General features: G+C 44.5%; 1 protein-coding gene across 6 annotated transcripts in view; it reads right to left on the bottom strand.

The window, feature by feature from the left end:
• LOC118679325 (WASH complex subunit 2A-like) overlaps nt 1-19,497 on the bottom strand; it is a 72,153-nt gene that overhangs the window by 17,971 nt on the left and 34,685 nt on the right. For 3 of the 6 annotated variants that reach the window (XM_036355922.1, XM_036355924.1, XM_036355923.1), the window contains 6 exons: nt 18,929-19,114; nt 16,150-16,277; nt 15,014-15,100; nt 11,026-11,127; nt 9,171-9,302; nt 5,888-6,051 (listed from right to left, as the gene is read on the bottom strand). In XM_036355922.1, coding sequence (XP_036211815.1) covers nt 5,888-6,051; nt 9,171-9,302; nt 11,026-11,127; nt 15,014-15,100; nt 16,150-16,277; nt 18,929-19,114 — 799 coding nt within the window. The remainder of the gene's footprint in view (nt 1-5,887; nt 6,052-9,170; nt 9,303-11,025; nt 11,128-15,013; nt 15,101-16,149; nt 16,278-18,928; nt 19,115-19,497) is intronic. The other 3 variants (XM_036355925.1, XM_036355926.1, XM_036355927.1) reach the window with 2 other exon arrangements.

Raw genomic sequence — 19,497 nt, 5'->3', positions numbered from 1 at the left:
TCATTATCTTGTCCCCTTTCAATGACTTTTCCCTCAGTGTAGTGCACTGGCTGATAGCTTTGCCGAGTCACACACACTCAGCACTCACAAACGGAGCATCCTCTCTCACCACCTCCCATGGCACAGGAGGAGCCAGAGCAGGAGGCCCGTTTCCAGAGCGCTCAGGAGGCACTGTCAAGAGAGGGCAGGGCCTGGGCCTGCTTTGGGCTGTGACCTGCAGGCTGGTGCCCTCTGCCCACTCAACCCTGTTTTTCCAAGCACCTTTCTGCCCTTGCATACCTTCTCTTCAAACCCGAAACCCATCCTATTCCACTCTCTATCACATCACCATTCATCCACCTCCTACCCCGTGTTGGGCAGCCAAACCGACATGCAGCCACAGCTCTCCACACCACCGTCCTGAGCCTGTCTTCACCTATCGCCTTGCCTGCGGTTCTGGCCTGGCCCCTAGAGAAGGCCGAAGGTAAGTGTCTGCCAGAACAAATGCTGATCAGGACCTTCTAAGGATAAGAAATATAAAAGTGGAGGCTTAGCATTGGACACAGGGAATCCAGAATAAATAGGGTTCCAACGTGTAAAGGGTCAAGTTCCAGTTTTCACTGTGTGATAAGTAACTGTCCAACTAGCATACTAAAGAATTAACAAATGAAAGCTTTAAATTCAATTTTAGCTAGATAAAAATAAGTCATTTCAGTAAATTGCTCACCATATCCATTTACTTATATTAGAATATAATTAGCATATACTCCAGTAAGGGTATTACAATCTTCTTAGTAAGTTTAATTATTAACAAGGTACAATCTCTGTAGTTTATTCATTAGTTTAGTATTGATGTCTGCCTACATGTTTTAAACAAAAACCTAAGAATGAAAACACAACTAACCAAATGGGTGAGTGCACTTACTCTGAACATATACACCAAAGGACAATTAAAATTAAATCCGTGTCTTGAAGAAGTTTTAAAACAAAGAACCAGCTGGTCACTGTGGCTCAGTGGTTGAGCATCAACCTATGAACCAAAGTTCTCAGTTCAATTCCAGTCAGGGAACATGCCCGGTTGTGGGCTCCATCCCCAGAGGGGGGTGTGCAGGAGGCAGCCAATCAATGATTCTCTCTCATCATAGACATTTCTATCTCTCCCTCTCCCTTCCTCTCTGAAATCAATTAAAAGATGTATATTTTTTAAAAACTACAAAAAACCAACTCATAATTACAGAGTAAGGTAATATCTAATATACCTTTAAGGATATATACCAATTTAAATTTACACAAATCATAACCAAAATATTTAAACACAAGGTGATAAATAACTATGACGTTTTTTTAAAATAGAACTATCTCAGTTGCCAAAAAAATACCAGAAATTTCATTAAGCAGCTAGAACAGGAAAAAACCTTATGTATGATTTTCTGAACAAGTAATTTCTAAACAAACACACACACAAATATAAAACCCAACCCACAAAAAAAATTTGATGGCAAGCTGAGAGTAAGCGGAAGAACTAGCTTTTCACTGGACCTCGATAGCTGTACTAGGAAACAAAAGCCAGGCCTTGACCTTGGCCTTCATTTCCCACTCGCGGCCTCTCATGCAGATGTGTCCTCATAAGAAAAGCATGCTGCTCAGTGAGCTAGACTATTTCTCACTATAATAAGTTAAATGTTTTGATTTCTTTATAAAGTACAGATATCAGAAAACATGATGATGACCACAGAGTTTATGGCTGACACCAGGACACTTTGGAGAATGAAAGGGAAACTTATTAATCACTAGTGGCCCGGTGCGTGGAATTTGTGCATGGGGGTGAGGGGTTCCCTCAGCCCAGCCTGCACCCTCTCCAACTGGACATCCCCCTCGCAATCTGGGACCACTGCCTCCTAACGGCTCACCTGCCTGCCTGCCTGATTGCCCCCAACTGCCCTCCCCTGCCAGCCTGATCTTGCCCCCATCTGCCCTCCCCTGCCGGCCTGATCGCACCTAATTGCCTCTGCCTTGGCCCCCGCCACCATGGCTTTGTCCGGAAGGAAGTCGGATGTCCAGAACATGACCAGTTGACCTGGTCTAATTAGCATATTACCCTTTTATTAGTATAGATTATATAAGATAGGATTGCTTAAATGGGGGGGGGGGGCGCCACGGGAGCCTTTTTCAGCAGGAGGAGATGCTCTTGGTAGACAAAAATACATGATCCCTATATCTGGACTGATAGCCAGCCATATGCACTATACTGCCAAACCGGTCATTAAAAAATTGAACTGCTTTCTTACACCTTACACCAGGGGTCCTCAAACTTTTTAAACAGGGGGCCAGTTCACTGTCCCTCAGATCGTTGGAGGGCCGGACTATAGTTTAAAAAAAAACTATGAACAAATTCCTATGCACACTGCACATATCTTATTTTGAAGTAAAAAAACAAAACGGGAACAAATACAATATTTGTATTTGCATGTGGCCCGCAGGCTGTAGTTTGAGGACCCCTGCCTTACACTAAGCAGTTGTTGCTCTGAAAATCCCTCCTCAGCCCCCACCTTACATTCTGCCTTTGCAGTTCACCCAGATTAGGTTCTGATTGGTCGGTTTCTATGCCAATCAGCATCACAAGCTCCGCCTCCTAGGCAGTCATTGGCTCCTCACAGTTCACCCAGATTTGGTTCTGATTGGTCGGTTTCTATGCCAGTCAGCGTCAAAAGCTCCACCTCATAGGCAGCCATTGGCTCCTTGCACTTGACCCAAATTTGGTTCTGACTGGTCAGTTTCTATGCAAGTCAGCGTCTCCGGGTCTATCTCTGGGCATGATCAGAGAAGCGAGGCTGATCAGCAGCAGCCCCAGGCTGCTGGCGAGTGGGCTGAACTGCTGATCTCTCGGAGAGAAAGAGAGGAGCAGCTGCTGGCAAGGCCCAGAGAGAAAGAGAGGCAAAGGCTGATCAGCAGCTGCCACAGAGGCTGTGGATCAGACCCTGCTTATCTCTCCAGGCCTCGCCAGCAGCCGCACCTCTCTCTCTCTCTCTCTCACTCTCCAAGAGGTCAGCAGTTCAGCCCGCTCGCCAGTTCCTGCCAACCCAAGCCTGGTGCTTGCGCAGCCTGGTGTTCAATCGTCCCTTCAGTCATTTTGGACGTTACGGACCATGACTCTTTATATATGCAGATTATGCAGGAGTGCCCGGCACCAACCGGGGTGCTCCAGGCAGCCACGACACTGGATGTCCTGCTTCCGAGGCAGAGTTGCATAAGTCCGTTAGGGTTACAAACTTGTTTTTGTTTGTTATAATGGTTTGGAGATATAATTTTACATATCATAAAATTTACCCTTTTATAGGGTAAAATGATTGGTTTTTAGTATATTGAGTTGTACAACTATCATCATAACCTAAGTTCACAAACTCCGTATCTGTTAACAGTCACTCCCAATTCTCCTTTCCCCTCAACCCCAAACACTAATTTATTTTCTGTCTCTATGGATCTATCCATTCTGAACATTATATAAACTTGAAATTACACATGTGATCGTCTGTGACTGGCTTCTTCCAATTAACACAATACTTCCAACGTTCATCCATCCATATTGTAGCATGTGTTAGTTCTTTACTCCTTCTTACTGGTGAATAAGTCCATTGTATGGACATAATATATTTATTTACCTTTCAATCAGTTGATGGACTTTTGGGTTATTTCTAATTTTGGGCTAGCATAAAATAGTCACATACAAGTTTTTGTGTGAACATGTTTTCATTTCTCAAGCATATACTTCAGAGTGAAATTAGGTCATATAGTAACTCCACTTTTAACTCTTTAACAAAGTGTTAGGATGTTTTCCAAAGTGGCTGCACATTTTACATTCCTGCCAGCAAAATGTATGAGGGTTCCAATTCTTCTACATCCTCTCCTACACTGTCTATGAAAGCTTTTTTTAAAAAAATTCTTGTTCTTTTTTGTATTGATTTCATAGAGGTAGGGAGAGGGAGAGATAGAAACATCAATAATGAGAAAGCATCACTGATTGGCTGCCTCCTGCACACCCCCTACTGGGGATAGAGCCTGTAACCCGAGCATGTGCCCTTGACCAGAATCGAACCCGGGACCCTCCAGTCTGCAGTCCATCCAATGCTCCATCCACTGAGCCAAACCAACTAGGGCTTTAAATTATTTCTTAAGAAAAATGCCCATACACTAAATTTTAGAAGACAACTTCTGGAGCAGGGAAAGCATTACTGAAAGCCAGGAATTGTGTGTAGCTGCTCCGGGGCCTACAAATAAGACATGTTTCCAGGTCTCTAACTTGTGGCCCTGTGTGCAGTAGGGGCAAAGGGAAGGGATGCATGTGAAAACAGTAACTTCCATACCATGTAGAAAATGCTCAAGTGCAACAGAGGAGGAGCATACATGGATAAAGCCATTTGTGCTCTAGACCCCAACCCTGTGTATTTCTTCTGTCATCTGTCTAGGTTAGGGAAGATTTTTTAAAAGAAGGGACTTAAACTCAGTCTTTCAAGAAGCTGGCCAAAGTAAGAAAGGAAGAAGGCTGGGGGGAGAGAGAGAGGGAGAAAGGAAGAGGAGGGAGAGAGGGAGAGAGAGAAAGAGAGAGAGAGAGAGAGAGAGAGAGAGAGAGAGAGAGAGAGAATATGAATGAGAATGAGAATGAATAAAGGAATGAAATGTTACTTCCCCTACATTCATGACAATAAATGGTTAACAGTTAGATGCTTACAAAGCTAAGTAGTTCACGTATGATTTTATTTAATCCTCAGTGATCCTATGGAAAAAAGTACTATTATTATTTTTGTTTAATGATGAGGAAACTCAGGCCCAAAGAGATTAGAGCTGGGCCAGAATTTATTACCAGGTCTTGGGATTCCAGAGCCTGTATTCTTAACCAAGGACACATCCAGGGGTGAGGCCATACAGGCCAAACATAGAAATGGCGACACTGAAAGGTATCACAATTTTCAGAGATAGAATATAAGGTGCTTTTGGAACCATCAAATCTAAATGGCCTCTCTCTCCTGCGAGCACGCCCGTGCTCATGCCCATGCCGAGGCCTTCCCCTTTCTCCTCCCCCAGGCACATTTCCATTGGCTTCCTCACTCCCAAGCTCCAACGGCCCTTCTTTTACCTCCATAACTTGTTTCCTAAGCCCATTTCTTCTAGGAATTACTTCTTTTACCTCTGTGATTTACCCAATAAATGTTCTCTTACAAAAAAAAAAAAAAAATCAAAATGAAGGCTTAACCACACTAATGGGTAAGATTTACATGTCCAATCAATTGCCTCTTTATGCTACTACCATTCAGCTGAATTTCAAAGTGATCACTAAGGCTCTCAAGAGAAAAAAATATGTATTTGCAGGGGCGTTACTCTGAATGCATAGCTCTTCTGGCAGCAGGTTTCACCACCAGCCATAGCCATGCTCACTCCACATCCTGCCAGTTCCAGTCCACATAGGAATGAATGTGAAGGACCCAGACCCGGAAGGAGAACCAGCAACTGGTGTGACTCAGCTCAGCTCTGAGAGAACCACCCTTCTAATGGATGTTGTTCAATGCTGGGCCGATTCCTATCCAAATGACAAACTTAAGTAACTTGATCAAACTGTACATTCTTTAGTGTATCCCAGAGGAAAAACAAACTGTAGTTAAGCCCCTAATTAACTAAGAAAAATAACATTTTAAGGTTAACAAAATGATAGGTAGAAGAAATTAAGGATCCATCAGAAAAAAAAAATTCGCAGTATTGGAGAATACCTTGCAAGTGAAAAGCAGAGACATCCTCATTTGTTTGACTATCAGGTAATGAATGATTAGCAGCTCACCCAGCAACTGACAGCCTACACATCAAATACCTTACTGTTACCACAGACTCGGATTAAACGACTTGGTACAATGGCTCTCACCTGTCCTTAGCAACAGCAAACAGATCGTCTTCGTCGTCTTCCTCAAAGAGGCTGGTCTTTTTCACCGTCTCCCGGTCCCGGCTGGGCTCGGAGTTCCTAAGTTCGCCTTTAGACCTGTCGTCAGAAGCTGAGTTGGTCTGTGAATCAGTAACATTCCACTGGTCCTTAAAATATAAAATATGTATTAAAACCCAGTGGCAATGGCGTTTAAGGAACCTAGGATGTAAAGTAAAATTTACATTCATTAGACTAAGTTGTATTTAAACCAAGTATTGCACTAAGTGTATCACACGTAAAGAAAACTCATGTCCAAGACTTTTCCTTGAACTCCAATCTAGACAGCTGGGTTCTTTGACTTCACAGACCTGCTCATGCCCTCCTCCTCCCCTGCCTGCCACGATGCTTCTCCTCACTAAGGTTCTGCTCTGTGCTGGGAAGGGAACTTGTCTACTTGAGAGGATCAACATTAATTAAAGAGGGGAATAAAGAGAAATGCTAAAAAATAAATCAAGAACTCTCAACTTTAGCCCTAGCTGGTTTTGCTCAGTGGGTAGAGCATCAGCCTGCAGACTGAGGGGTCCCTGGTTCGATTCCAGTCAAGGGCACATGCCCAGGGCTCAATCCCACGTGCAAGAGGTAGCCAATCAATGATTCGCTCTCATCACTGATGTTTCGATTTCTCTCTCCCTTTCCCTTCCTCTCTGAAATCTATAAAAATATATTTTAAAAAAGAACTCTCAACTTTGGAGGAAAATATTTTAAATTAAAAATCCCGAAGCAGGCTAGAAAAAAAAAATGTATAAGAAGCTCATGTTATGCATATGGAAACACAACACAATGAGAGCTGTGAAGGACTCTTTACCACCAACAGTCTCCATGTGGATTCGGCATGTAAGACCTCACCTGGCTATGCTCACCCTTAAAATCACAGAACTCTTGAGCACTCGCTTAAGTGGTCCTTTGATTTTTAGAACCTAGAGCAGTGGTTCTCAACCTTCCTAATGCCGCGACCCTTTAATACAGTTCCTCATGTTGTGGTGACCCCCAACCATAAAATTATTTTCATTGCTACTTCATAACTGTAATTTTGCTACTATTATGAATCGTAATGTAAATATCTGATATGCAGGATTTTTTTTATGGTTACAAATTGAACATAATTAAAGCATAGTGATTAATCACAAAAACAATATGTAATTATATATGGTCTTAGGCGACCCCTGTGAAAGGGTCGTTCAACCCCCAAAGGGGTCGCGACCCACAGGTTGAGAACCGCTGGCCTAGAGCTTTGCAAAGCAAAGTGGGGCCACAGCCAGTAGCATCTGTTACTTAGAAGCTCAGGTTCCACCCCCGAGTTGTGAATCAGACCTGCACTCATAGCCCATGCCCAGGGGACTGCTTCACGTTATGGTTTGAGACATGCTCCTCTAGAGCAGTGGCTACATGCTAGACACCCTGAAAGAGCTTTAGGAAACCCCAGTAACCTCCATACCTCCAAACCAATTAGGTCAGAACAGCATTAGCACTTAGTTCCCCCCATGATTCCAATGGGCAGGCACTGTTGAGTGTCACTGTTTCAGAACACTGGTTATCTTTACTCTGCAAGTAATATTGCTCCCAGTCTTAGCTAATATTTTCATTTTCCCTGAACCATTGTGGTAAGAAAAATTACACTAATGGTTGGCCATTACTACGGGAAAAAGACTAACAATGCAAAAAAAAGGAAAATCCATCTTAAACTCCTACGTTTGAGTAGAAAAAGCAAATTATGTTGTGTCACTTTAAGTTGCTTTCAATAAAAACACTAACATACCTGTGATTCAGCTGTCCACGTCATACCCTAACTTGCCTATGTTAACATAAAAAGAGCAATTATTATACGGGAAGATTTTTAATGCTCAGGGTTTCTAATCCTATATAATAAAAGTCTAATATGCAAATAGATCGAACAGGGGAACAACCAAAAAACCAGTTGCTATAACGTGTCCTAACCACCAGGGGGTGCACGGGGACTATGGTGGGCATTGGCAGCAGACAGCAGAGCACAGAACATGGTGGGCATCAGCTGCGGTAGGATGGTGGAGGTGAGCAGGGGCGCCAGATCAAGGCGGGGCACCGGTCGCTGCCATCGGGTCAAGCCTCTGGTGATTACTTGAAAATTCTTTGCACCCGCACGCTGTGGTCCCGCCTAGCACTTGCACCTGCCGCCGGCCCTGGCACCAGCCCTGATCTCTCGGTGCCATCAGCGGGTGCAAGTGGCAGCTGCCGGTCCCGATCACCTCTGAGGGCTTCTTCACCTCCCCCTGCTCCTGAGGGGTGATCAGGGCAGCAGCCACCGCTTGCACCCACTGCTGGCGCCAGCCCCAATCGCTCTGCACCGTCAGCGAGTACGAGCAGGGCCAGCACCATCAGCACGTGGGAGCAGCGGTGGCGGGAGCGGGGCTGCTGGCAGAGGACCAGGGGCCACAGCGGGAGGGGCCGGGTGGGGGGTGGGCACAGAGGATGGGCCGAGACCTGTCCCTGTGCCCACCGCAGCCTCACTACCCACAGTGCCTTTCAAGGTGCACAAATTCGTGCATTGGGCCCCTAGTATCATTATATTTAAAGTCTTTTTCTGTCCAGCTAAATCTGAACAGTAGCTAAACAAAATTCACTACTGGTTTTGCTAATATGTATCTAGATAGTGAACGGAAATTTGTTAAGACTCTAATAAAAAAGAAGTTAAACTTGCATAGGATGTTCTTACCATGTCTAGATTTATGTTCTTGACTAGTGAAACATAGTGATCATGTAATAAGATAAAATAAGGCCCCACTCATTTGAATTAGCATACATTATTATTTGAGGGCCATACTTACTTTATTTTTAATATATTTTATTGTTTTTTTACAGAGAGGAAGGGAGAGAGATAGAGAATTAGAAACATCGATGAAAGAGAAACATCGATCAGCCGCCTCCTGCACACTTCCCACCAGGGATGTGCCCACAACCAAGGTATATGCCCTTGACCGGAATCAAACCTGGGACCCCTCAGTCCGCAGGCTGACGCTCTATCCGCATAGCCAAATCGGTTATGGCAAGGGCCATACTTATTTTATTTTTAACCCTTTTTAAAAAGATGCCCTTTAGTTTAATATACTGGACTATCTTTCTTCAAGTGCTGCAAACAGTCTCTAGTGGCTGAACTTCACTAGACATAAAGCAGGTGTAGAAAGAAAATGCTCAGGACAGCCTGACTCTTACTCCAACAGCACCTGCTCCTGCGGGGAGACTTCCCACCCACCTCCTCGTCGCTGCTGAACAGCAAGGCAGATGCTTTCTTTTTGGGGGGCTCAGAGAGTTTTGCTTTCTCTTGGCTCAGAGTTGGTAGAGATGATGCTTGCTTCTTGGCAGCTGTAGCCCCAAAAAGATTATCCTAGAAAAACAAATGGCAGAAGAGTATGACAACTTTATACATGTAAAACAAAAAACTTATGATAATCTCATGTCAAATTGTTAGAGAATAAATCTCTAGTCAGGTACAAAATAGATATTTTGTGGGGCGGGGGGGGCACAAAATGCTAGTAACCCCACTTGTCTCACATATAAGCCTACAACAGTCTGTAATAGTCTCTCAGTGTACTCTCCATCCACAAAGGGAACATTCCACAGAACCCAAGGCGGACACCTGGGAGGGAGCATTAGAGGGAGTGACGTGAGGCAAGGTCACAGAAATAGGAGGACACGTGGCCGCACCCGGCAGGCAGGCTCTCTGGCTTACTAAGGAGGCCATGGCCGCACCTGCCAGGAGAGCAGGACAGCACCTGCACAGCCAGAAATCTGCACCTTCCTTTCTATGAGTCACAAACTGGAGCAATGGATAAAAGAGAGAAACACGGAGCGCTCTCCACTCCGTTACACATACCTGGGGCAGAGGGAAGGAACGACTGGGGTTTCTGGTTCATTTTAAAGAGATAATACAAACAAGAAATAGTTTACTAAATAAAATCACTGACCCACAAAGAACCGACTCTTATAGGTTCAAAGGCGTTGGTACATTTTTGTACTGTCACACACTCCAGAGGTGCCTATTAAGGTACCTTTATTTAGGTAAGACTAACAAAACCATCAGAGGGCCTGAACCAGAGTCCGAGAGGAATAGCCCTAAGAGTATACACAGCAGGTGAACAGTCTGAAATGTAAGTATCGATGAAGAGAGCCTGAAAAGAGAGTGTGGGAAGGCAGGCAAGGCATCCAGTGTGGATACATATTTACGGCGCACTTACTGTGCCAGGCTCGGTGCCAATGGCTGCACATGAGTTGTGTCAGCTGTCACAATGACCCTACTTACCACTGAGCCATGAGATTCAGAAAGGTCAAGTTACTTGACCAAGGCCCCTGACTTGCAAGTGGTGGAGCTAGGACATGAACGCAGAGGTCTGAGGCCAGGCTGAGGAGCTTAGCATGGCACAGAACTGCATAAGGATGAAGGTTCGCTTGGTCTTCCCTCTTACTTCCCCCACTCGCTCTCATCCAGGGTGGGAAAGAAAAGCAAGGTGAGGAGGACATGGCTGCCTTCTCCTCTTGCTCCCCCTTTAACCAAGACATTCTAGTAGACCACTGGGTATAACAGGTCCATCCTCTATAAAGCATTTCCTGCCCTAGCCAGTTTGGCTCAGTGGATAGAGTGTTGGCCTGTGGGCTGAAGGGTCCTGGGTTCGATTCAGGTCAAGGGCACATGCCTGGGTTGCGGGCTCTATCCCCAGTAGGGGGCGTGCAGGAGGCAGCCAATCAATGATTCGCTCTCATCATTGATGTTTCTCTCTCTCTCTCTCTCTCTCCCCCTTCCTCTCTGAAATAAAAAAATACATATTAAAAAGCATTTCCTAAAGGCAGGCTTTTAAAGTGAACTCTACAAAGCCTTCCACACAACCTGGATCAAGAGTCTAATGTCCCTCCCACTGTATAGCTAAGAGGACCTAAGAAAGGATGGCTGAAATAAAATCCGACAGTTTGGTTAGGTAAGCCTGTCAGATGGCTTGAGTGCTTCCCCATCACCCTGATCTACTGACTGACCCCCTGGCCATAAAGCTACATCAGCAACAGTTTCCTAATAATAAAAAGACTTGATTATCTTGTGTTGCAATAACAATGTTTACCTCTTCTTCTTCATCATCAAAAAGCGAGACTGACGTGGGGAGTTTGCTAGCCAGGAGAGATGCATCTTTCGACTTGCTCACATTTTGAGAAGAAAACAAATCCTGTTGGATCAAGATGAAAGTTCCTGGTAAACAAGATCTATAGTTTTACAGCATCGGTTACATATGAAACACAAACAACTAAGCCACTGCAGCTGCAGTGGTCCAGGTCTGTCAGACGGGAGCTCGCCGAACCCGTCCTGGAGGAACACGCGTCTGAGTCTGCCCTGCTGCATGCAGCACGAATACCTGGCTGTGAGGAGGAAGTGACCACACAACTCCAGGCGCCTCACTGGGCCCAGGGGTTTGGGAGCCCCTACTTGCTTTGGCTTGGCCTCCCACAGGGACGACTTTAGGCAAGGAGAAAGTTTCCATCCACCTCCTACCATGCTAAAAATAAGAATGACTTCCTTTTTCTGTCCAAAGAATCAGAGGGACTGAACAGATTCCATAATGGGAACAGAAGCCAGGTTCCCAAATTACTAAATCTATGACTCTTTTATTTAGTAACAAATAAGAGTATAATATTTGCTACTCTTGTAAAAGTATAGTATTATTTCTTTTAAATAAATACATATTCAATTTTTATTTTTAAATGTTTGGTATTCTATTTGAACTACAGTAGATGTTGCAAACTGTTAAAAAATATGGTATATTTGAAGAAAATTTCAAAACGTTAACCTTAATGCAAAGAAAGACCTGCACGTTGAGCAGCATGAATTTAACATAAAATAGAACAACTGTTCCTTCAAGAAACTTCAATACACAAGAGGCCAGACAATTAAACAGGACAAGAACCTAAGTTTCTGAGACCTTTTCAGACAAACTTCTCATTAGGGAATCAATGTGCACTCCTCAAATACAGGCCCAATAGGTTCACTAACTGAGAAGAGCGCAGTTCAGTCCGGTGGTCCTCACCTGGGACCCACGGCGCCCCCCGGGTCTGTTTAGGGACAAGGGGCCTCAGAGGGTGAGTTCTGGGCCTCCTTATCCTCTCCTGCATTTTACACCCTGGTAGGATTCACTTAAGGAAAGGGCTCTGTTGCTTTCAAATTAAACAAGGAAATAAACCAAAACAAAGAACAAAAGCAAATTTCAACAACCTGGCTTTGGACCTTGACTAGCATCTTCCTGGAAAGAGTGCTTTTCCATTACCTCAAACATGTCCCCACAATGATCTCCAGGGGGAGCTTGAGCTCTACACTTGAGACAGGCAGGAGTAAAGAACCCGCCCTTCGGGGCCAAGGCCTATCTTCTATGTTTTACTTCTCCAGGTCTCAGCACCGGGCAGTACCCAGTAAAAACAATCTATGATGCTGCACATGGAACAAAGCGTTCAGTGGTGGTTTTAAAAACCTGCCTCGCCCTGGCCAGTTTGGCTCAGTGGATAGAGCATCGGCCTGTGGACTGAAGGGTCCTGGGTTCGATTCCAGTCAAGGGCACATATGCCCAGGTTGTGGGCTCAATCCCCAGTGAGGAGGGTGCGGGGAGCAGCTGATCAATGATTCTCTCTCATCATTGATGTTTCTATCTCTCCCTCTCCCTTCTCTCTGAAATCAATAAAAATATATTTTAAAAATAATAATAATAATAATAAAAGCCTGTCTGGCTCTGGCTGATGGCTCAGTTGGTTGGAGTGCTGTCCCATACACCAAAAAGGCTGTGGGTTCGATTCCCAGTCAGGACACATACCTAAGTTGCAGATTCCTAGTCAGGGCACATGTGGGAGGCAACTGATCGACATTTCTAACATTGATATGTCTCTCTCTCTCTCTCTCTCTCTCTCTCTCTCAAAATCAATAAAATATATCCTTGAGTGAGGATTAAAAAAAAAAAAACCTGTCTGAAAATTATTTTATGCTCCTACCATCAAGAAATGGAGTCTGTGTCCCTACCCTGGAACCTGGGAGGGCCTTTGCGATTGCCTCAACAGAACGCAGCAGAGGTGGCAAGTACAGCCTCAGGGCAGCTCCCGGGAATCGCACTTTAAAGCTCTGGGCCACCACGTAAGAAGCCAATTTCCCAGAAGCTGCTGTGCTGGAGACGGCACAGAGGGTGCCTGTGCCTCCAGTGCCCCCGCTATCTGAGTCTTTCCCGCCCAGGCACCAGAACCAGGGAGCTGACTCTCAGCCCAGCCACCTTCACACTAGGACCCACATGTGACCCTAAATAAAAAGTGTCTAGCTGAGCCGAGTCAACTTCTAGAACCATAAGAGGTAATAAAACTTATTTTTTAAAAATATTTACCTTGATTTCAGAGAGGAAGAGAGACGGAGAGAGAGGTGGAAACATCAATGATGGGAGAGAATACTGATTGGCTGCCTCCTGCACGTCCCACACTGGAGATAGAGCCCGAAACCCAGGCATGTGCCTAGACCAGAATCAAACCCAGAACCCTTCATCCCCAGTCTGAGCCAAACTGGCTAGGCCTTATTGATGTTTTAAGTCCCTAAGTTTTGGAGCAATTTATTTCATAGCAGTAAGTAATGGAACACCTGTTAAGTCACTAAAAGTGCACACGTTTTCTTTTTTTTATGTAGTTGACGACTCTTTGAGGGCTGACCAAGTGCCAATCACTAGTGTAGGCATTAGGGGTAAGGGCAGGAACAAACGTTCTATCTTCACGGAGCTTTCTAGTTGGGACAGAGACAATGCATGAGTAGATGTGAAACGTCACCTGGCAAAATATACTGTGAAGAACAATGAAACAGAAGAGGGGCTCTGGAGTGGTGTGGTGTGTGCTGGCGGGCCTGCGATTATGCCAAGGGTCATCGGGGGAGGCCTCACAGGGAACTGGGGAAAGTGGACGCTAGCCCTCTGAATTCTGGGAAGAGCATTCCCAGAGGGGCAGGAGCCAGCACAAAGACCTGGAAGCGGGAGCTCAGGATCAGACCAGAGTGTGAGGCCCCATCATGCTGTGCTCACGTGTCATTTGGCCTAACTGGATTTTGGCTGATTCCAATCTTCTGTACACTGGACACGAGTGAAGTACAACCCCCAAAGGTTCCATTTGTATCTACGGTAACCACTCTACTCACAAAGAGCTGCATGCTCATGCTGGCCATTAGTGCAAAGTAACCACTACAGTTTAACTCAAAGTTTACAGAATCCAAACTTAAACGCAAATTTCTGCCATGTCCACATATTTTTCTGTGAAGGGGACTGATTACGGCCCATTACATTCTCATACAGGTCTCTGACTCCCTAAAAGCCTGGTCTAAAGTTTGTTCTCAAAGGACCAAGGCCTGTGGGAGTCAGAAGCAGCAGTGACGCCTCAGAGTGGTAGTGTTACTCCATTGAAAAGGGGCTCCCGGGCGCATGCCTGGAGGACTGAGGTTGTTCGCAAACAGTGCCGGCCACAAACTGTGACCAGCTACCAAGTAAAAAGCTGTGCCAGGAGGCCCATCCCTTCATCACTAAGCCCACATTTTAGTGAGAACACCAAAAAAGGAAGCAGTGTGTAGATTTCCATTCCGGGACAAGTTAGGTACCTCACTGCTTGAAGGTCAACAAATAGCCTAAAATTTGAGCATTCTGAAGACAAAGTATTTTCCTCCCAGAAGATGTGCTGGATTCAAACCCAAGAGTGAAAACTATTGTATATATATTGCTTTCTAAAGACTGTATTCCCTGGCCGGGTGGCTCGGTTAGTTAGAGCATCATCCTGATACACCAAGGTTGCAGGTTTGATCCCTGGTCAGAGCACATACAAGAGGCAACCAATGAATGCATAAGTAAGTGGAACAACAAATCCATGTTTGTTTCTCTCTCTCTCAAATCAATAAAATTTTAAAAAGGGACCATGTATTCTCAAGAGATTAATGTCAAAGGAAGAACTAAACAATATAATAAAAAGTCTTGTACCTCAACTGAGAAAATCCTGATTCAAAAATAGTTTCAAATGTAATATCCACGGACCAATTCCCAGAACTAAAAAATAACTCCTTACCTCAGTGTCTTCCTCATCTGAAAATAAACCTTTTTGAGTCTTTGTTTCTGACAAGAGCTTAAGACTTTTGTTGGAAGGCAGGGTAACCTTTGTTGGGGGGGAAAAAAATTGAGAGTTAACGAACAAGATGCCTGGAAATGAGAGTGTATTCAATTATTCATTCAGAAAACGTATTGAGTCTCTGCTAGAATAAAGCAGCTTGGGCCTATATCAAGTTCATACAAACCATGAACTCAAAATAAGAAGTGTCATGAGAAAGAATTTCCAAATTGGTTAAGTTAGGAAAGAGGAAAGAAACAATTCCTTGACAAAGTAAATTTCTCAGGACAGACAAGGCCTAGACATGGGCCATGTCTACTAGTAGGTACAGCGAGGACATTCCAGGCAGAGAGTCCATGTGAGGAGACAAGAGCAAGAGAAAAGCAGTCGGCACACCTGGGAGACCAGAGAGTAGGACAGGCTGCCCACCTCATAAAGCACACAGTGGGACAGCACAGCTGGAGCCAGCACAGGAAGGGCCGCCCGAGGAGCATGCCAGGTTCTGCATGCTGGGACCTAGGTGGTCGCCAGTGGGAAGGTCAGGGTTTCATAGCAAAGACATGACACAGAGGTGCTTTAGAAAGGTCAAGGTGTGCAGGACAGCAAAGGGAAGGAGAAGCAGCCAGAGGAGCTTAAAGACTGAGGGGGATGCAGCCCAGTGGCCAATCATAGGTCAATAATATAACCTGTGAGCATCAAAAACAGCTACGATGCTCACAGATTCTAACACATCCATGGTCCTATACCGATACTAAAAAAGCAGGAGAGGAGGAGAAAATGCTCTTCTGTTCCGAAGAATGCCAGCTAACAAAAGTAGAAGATGTGCAAGAACTGGAAAAACATCATTTTGTACCCTTTAACACAATGACTGGTTCAGGTAAAAGATCATCAATGGATGTCAAAACAACTGGTAAGGCAAAATCCTACCAACTGCTGCATCTTGGTGGCAGTTCTTTGGGTGTTCATTGTACTCTCCCAACTTCCTGCAGTTCCTCACTATAAACGTGAAAGAAACAGTACTTCCCCTCTGGGCTCCATACGAATGAACAAGATGTCCCAGATCAACACTGCCATGTGCAGTCTTCCCCCTCGCTCACCTTTCCTTCCCCTCCTGCTTTACTGTCATCTGTCTGCTTCACAGCGGCTTCTGGCAAAGTCACTACTTGCTCCTTGAACAGATCTCCTTCCTCCTCATCAAAGATGTTGGCAGTGGATTTGATTTTGTCTTTAAAATATATCACAGCACAAAATTACAGTAAGGCAAAATATCCCACCATAAAATTCACACATTAAAAATTCTTCCCTCACAAAGAATACATTTAGAAAGTATGTTATTTCTTAGTTATGAGGAAATATGAAGAGGACTAGATTGGAATTTTTCAAAAAACATAACAGCAGCTCAAATGAAACACAGGATAGACAGTTTAACCACGTGGTTTACGCACTGATCCAAGCAACAGCGGCCGGTGCTTGGCTGACATAAAAGTAAAGAGAGACCTACAGAAAGATCTTTTAAAAGTCAATCACTCTAGTCCTGGCCGGTGTGGCTCAGCTGGTTGAGCATCATCCCATGCACCAAAAGTTTGCTTGTTCAAATTCCAGTCAGGGCACATGCCTGGATGGCGGGCTTGATCCCCAGTAGGGCGTGTGCAGGAGGCAGCCAACACATGTTTTTCTCTCCCTCTCCCTTTTTCTCTAAAATCAATAAAAACATTTTTTTAAATTCCCCTATTAAAAAAAAAAGAGTCAATTACTCTAGGAAGCTGAGAAATGAAGGTCAGCTCTTGCTTTTAAAAAATCAAATTATATAAAAGCAAATACTGAAATCTTCCCCAAAACTCTACTTTCCCACCCAAACACAACAGCCATTGGAAGTAGGGTATATAAGCTTCTGATTCTCCAAAAGGATATACTAATGTATTAACTCTAGACATTCACAAATAAGGCTAAAAATGATAGTATAATTTGAACAACACATCTTACAATTTGCATTTTTCAATTAATGACCTTGGGTATCCTGCCATGTCAACAGACATAGACCTCTTTCTTTTTAGCAGGTTCACGAAACTCCACTGAATGGAAGGACCATCATTCACCCTACTGATGAGTATTTGGGTGGTTCCCAGCCTTGCACTCCCACAGGCACTGCTGCACTGAATGAGCTGTGTGTTACTGAAATGAGGGCAATGACTCATCAGCTGACCAAGAAAGGGGCATCAACTCATCTGTGATTTCACACCAGTTCTCAGTGACGTCCTCTACAGCGAGCGTGTCAAACTCGCAGCTCACAACCAATATTTTTGCGGCCCAGCCAATATAACGGTATATAAGAAACGTTTTAATAAAAATTTCCTAACTAATTTTTGCAATATCCTGATATATATATATATATATATATATATATATATATGCATATGCCTAATATACAAAGTGTCCCCTTGGGAGTTCGATTGCTCACTATGACGTGCACTGACTACCAGCGCAGAACAAAGGAAGGCCCCAGCTGGCAGCCGGCAGCCTGGGAAGGGAGGCCCCAGCCCACAGCCAACAGTCGCTAGGGACCCTACCCATGCACGAACTTTGTGCACTAGGCCTCTAGTTATTAATAACGAACTACAATGTCTGCTAATAGCTTGATTACTATAATCGTGTTGCATTCATTTCCCTTAGGTGCCTTACGCACAGGCACACCACTTCTCTCCACTAATACTAGCAGCGGATATTGCAGCAGCTGATTGCCATGTCATTAGTCTTGTACTGACTTGTTTGGTGTGCTCAACAGGAAGTAATTTGCTTTCGGAGAACAAGAAAAATAGGTTTATTTGCGTTACACTTATTAATTTGTGCAGTTATTCAATGTCTGGTAAGTTAATGTTCAAGAAGAAATATTAACTTTTATTAAAATGTTCTATTATTTTATGTTAGCGATTATTCATTTATTTCAGCCCTTTGTATTCAGCATGTCTCTATAGAAATAAACCTATGTTTCTATGAAAATTGAAGCTTTTGTTTTCTTGCAGCCCACATAAACTTAAACCTTGTTTATTTGGCCTGAGTTAGCTTTGAGTTTGACACGCTTGCACTACAGTGAGAGACCACCCATGTCACGAGGAACGTCTGCCTGCATTCACTGCCATTTCAGGTGGCTTAGATCTGAGTGGATTATGCATCCGTTTGCACTCTTTCTACAATAAAAAGAAATTATTTCTCTCACTTTCTGCTTCTACCCTTACCTTCCACACCTCCCACTGAAAAGGGAGCTAGTGCAACCCACAAACCAACAATCTCTCACAAACCAACCAGGGAGCTGGTTAGAAATGCAGAATCGAGGACCGCATCCTACAACCCTGAATCAGAACCTGCACGATGATGACGAACTCAGGAGATCATCTGCACATTAAAGACCTGATTTAAAGGAGTGATTTCATGAACATGTGGCTTAAATTTGAGGGAGAAGACAGAAAGAGAGCTGAAGTGGCTACGGGGCTGGAAAACCTGTCATACAAGGAAAAGTCAAGGTTACCTGGGCTTTTAGGAGCAAAAGAGAAGCTGGGAAATAAACAGCTAGCCTGGCATTCTGTTCGGAGTTTACTAAGGACTGCTGGAGAAAGTGTGATTGCCTCACACAACCTGTGTGAGAACTAGAACTCTAAGGAAGAATTCCTAGCTATTAGTCTTCAAAGCAGAAAAGATTAGTTCATAAAACAGAGACCTCCAAGGTACTGTAACCACAAAAGCAGAAATGAAACAACTCTATGAGAGGAATATTGGGGACGGGTTCTGATCCTATAAGAGCTATGAACTAGAGGAGCTTCATGCCTTTTTAGGTCAATATTATTTTCCTGGCAAAATCCAAAACCAGCCTGGAACAAGCACCTGTCTTGGAGGGTTTGCTACAGGACGCTGCAAAAAAGTCATCGTCGTCGTCCTCATCAAAGAGGCCCGTGGATGGGAGGTACAAGCGCTTCCCTGGAGTGGGCTGCTGGGGCTTCTGGGGCTGCTGGGGCTTCTGGGGCTCCTTCAGTGACGGAGCAGACGCTGCACCCAACACATCAGTGTCCCCTGTGGGTAGAGAAACACGAAAGCCGGCTGTGAGCCAGTGTGGGTGAGCCTTCTGACTTCATAGAAAAAACCACCACTACTACCACCAAGACCTTTCATTTCAGTGCACCCACTAAATACAGGAACAGGACCCAAAACTTTGATCCTTTTCTGCAAAAGATGTCCCACGATGCAGAACCACCTGGTCACTCAAACATAAAAAGATCCAAGGTCACTGACTTCTAAGAGGATCAGAGCTAACCCCAGGGCCTGCGCTCTTTCTGTAAGCCGCTCCATGCCTTCCGAAGCTCCTCCTACTCCCCAGCCTGCCCTCAGAAAACGGCAATTTCAAAAATGACAGGATAATTCTTATATAGTTTCTAAAAAACAAACCCTACAATGAT

This window comes from Myotis myotis, unplaced genomic scaffold (assembly GCF_014108235.1).
Source record: "Myotis myotis isolate mMyoMyo1 unplaced genomic scaffold, mMyoMyo1.p scaffold_m19_p_24, whole genome shotgun sequence".
NCBI lineage: Eukaryota > Metazoa > Chordata > Mammalia > Chiroptera > Vespertilionidae > Myotis > Myotis myotis.
This window is presented reverse-complemented; position numbering and strand designations above follow the sequence as displayed.